Source organism: Callospermophilus lateralis, chromosome 18 (genome assembly GCF_048772815.1).
Source record: "Callospermophilus lateralis isolate mCalLat2 chromosome 18, mCalLat2.hap1, whole genome shotgun sequence".
NCBI lineage: Eukaryota > Metazoa > Chordata > Mammalia > Rodentia > Sciuridae > Callospermophilus > Callospermophilus lateralis.
The window spans coordinates 12,421,631-12,423,833 of NC_135322.1; the positions used below are offsets into that span (position 1 = coordinate 12,421,631).

Consider the following 2,203-nt stretch of genomic DNA (forward strand, 5'->3'; position numbering starts at 1 on the left):
GAAGCATGAAGCCAAAAGTCCACACGTATTGACTGAATTTAGGGGAAGGCTTAGATTATTATTATTATTATTATTATTATTATTATTATTTTAACTTTACTGTTTGGACTCCGTTGAGACTGCCTTTCTAGTTTTGCTTATTTTCAGGATGTGGGCAGAGCTTCACAATGTGCTGTTAAGGGGTTTGTGGTTTTGCTGGGTTAGTAACAACACTTGGCCTCAGAGAGGGAAGACTCACAAAAGCCATATACACAGCCTGTCCCATCAGACGCCAGACTCTACCAAACTCCGTGCGCACCTAGGCATCTGTCATGTCCCCACCTCCTTCACCAAACCTCCCTCTCCACCCAGATTCCTTCCTAGGGAGAAAAAAAAAAAAAAAAAGGATGTAGGCGGAGTTGGTTTTCAGGTTTTTATTGTGGGTGTATTTTTGGCGGTGAGACTACGGCGGGGCAGGCTCTCCCGGGAAGGATCGGAGGCGTGAGTGGTGCACTAGGAGGAGGAAGAAGGGGGACGTCTTTACTCTCGGATCTTCAGTTCCCGCGCCATCTGGCAGAGGGCGCAGGGCAGACAGAAAGTGAGGGCCGCCCAATCGTGCCCGACGGAACCCTGGGGGGTGAAAGAGAGAGATCAGAGCGCTGCCTGGGGTCCCACGGTGCCAGTCCCCAGCCCCCGGCTCCCACGGGGCTCCGCCCGGCGCGCACCTGGATGCGGTAGCGCTCGCGCATGCCTGTGCGGAGGGAGTGCAGGCCGCCGGGCAGGTACGGAGCGCAGCAGCACTCGCCGAAGTCGTCGGAGATGCGGCAGGCGAGGCACAGCGGGGCGAAAGTGCCACACAAACCTGGGCGGGGCGAGGGCCGTCAGGGGCGGAGCCGACGGGTGCCTCCGGCCCGCTGCGCCCCGGGTGAGGGTCCCGAAGGGAATGGGGAAAAGAGGTCCCAGGGGGAATTAGGGTCGAAGGAGGTGGTTTAGTGACAGAGAGCGTTTGAAGAGGGAGCGGGGTCACAACTGGGAAAGTTGAGGGTCCAGGGTGGTGGCTGAGGGGGGAGGTTGGGGGTTGTAAGATTGTGAAGTTGGGATCCTAGGCGTGTTGGGGGTCCCAAGGGGGGGCGAGGGTTAGAGTGGAACTCAGAGCCCGAAGAAGGGAGGTGGAGTGGAATTAGTAAGGTGGACGTCAGAAAGGCAAAGTGGCGTACAGGAGAGCTTCCCTCCCCTCCCTCCTTCCCAGGGCACTTACAGACGGGCATGTCATTGCAACAGTCCGTGAGACCCGTGTGCCAGTCACTGAGCTGGGTCTGATAGCAGCTGCTGGCGCATTGGGGCTGACTGGTCACCGGGTAGGACATGGCTGCAGAGGTGGGAGAAGAGGATCAGCAGGCAGCCTTAGTACCTCCTGAGACCAGCGCCCCTGCCACCCTTCCCTCTGCCGGGCAGTCTGGGCAGGGCCACCAGGCCGCCCACTGAAGGGACACCATTGCTCCTCCCAGTTCTTTTCTGCCACATCTATGCGTCAACATCCCAGTCTGTCCCTGTTGCCGCTGCCTCCTGCACATCTGGTTGATCTGAGGGTAGGGGGTTCCTGCTGGTCTGAGGAAAGATGGGCACCACATCTGGGCAGGGCCTGAACATGTAGCCTCCTCCTCCACGTCTGGGCCAGGGGTGCTAGGTTCCAGCATTTCAGGGACCTCTGGGATGGAAGCAGGTGCCATTTGTCTTCAAAGCCAGGGTACCCAGGGGAGGGAGACGGCCAGGTTCCAGGTACTGGGAGGGTTGCTGGTCCATCTAGCGATCCCACCTTTGCCTTTCACGTTGTCGTGCATCTCGAACTGCATTTTGCTGGCCCTGAGGATGTGGAGCCTTGGACGTCGGAGGTGGCTGCGGCTACAGCTGCGGAGTCTGTCCAAGGGTTGCGGGATACTGGGGAGGGGAGGGCAAGGGACTGGGGCACTGGGGGCAAGGCTTTCAGGGGAAGGGGAACTGGGGAGAAAGAGGCCAAGTCAGCCTGCCAGCTGGGAGAGACATGGAATCGGGGATGGATAGGGTGAGGGCGAGAGACTCGCCCATTTCTTTACAGCTGCCCGACAGACCCCAGAGGACCCTCCTCATAGCAGAGGCAGAGATGAGAGAGAGACCAAAAGAGACACAGGTAGAGGCAGAGACAAGATGAGAAGGAGATCACAGCCAGGTGCCCACAGAGGTCCAG

The 2,203-nt window shown here is 58.5% G+C and overlaps 1 protein-coding gene across 1 annotated transcript; it reads right to left on the bottom strand.

The window, feature by feature from the left end:
* Positions 1–398: 398 nt before the first annotated feature.
* On the bottom strand, positions 399–1,832 carry Cnfn (cornifelin). The gene is made up of 4 exons (XM_076839490.1): positions 1,796–1,832; positions 1,238–1,348; positions 705–841; positions 399–609 (listed from the first exon to the last, which is right to left on the bottom strand). Exons 1-4 carry the CDS (start codon positions 1,830–1,832, stop codon positions 520–522), a joined length of 375 nt encoding a protein of 124 aa, XP_076695605.1. The 3' UTR covers positions 399–519.
* Positions 1,833–2,203: the final 371 nt, after the last annotated feature.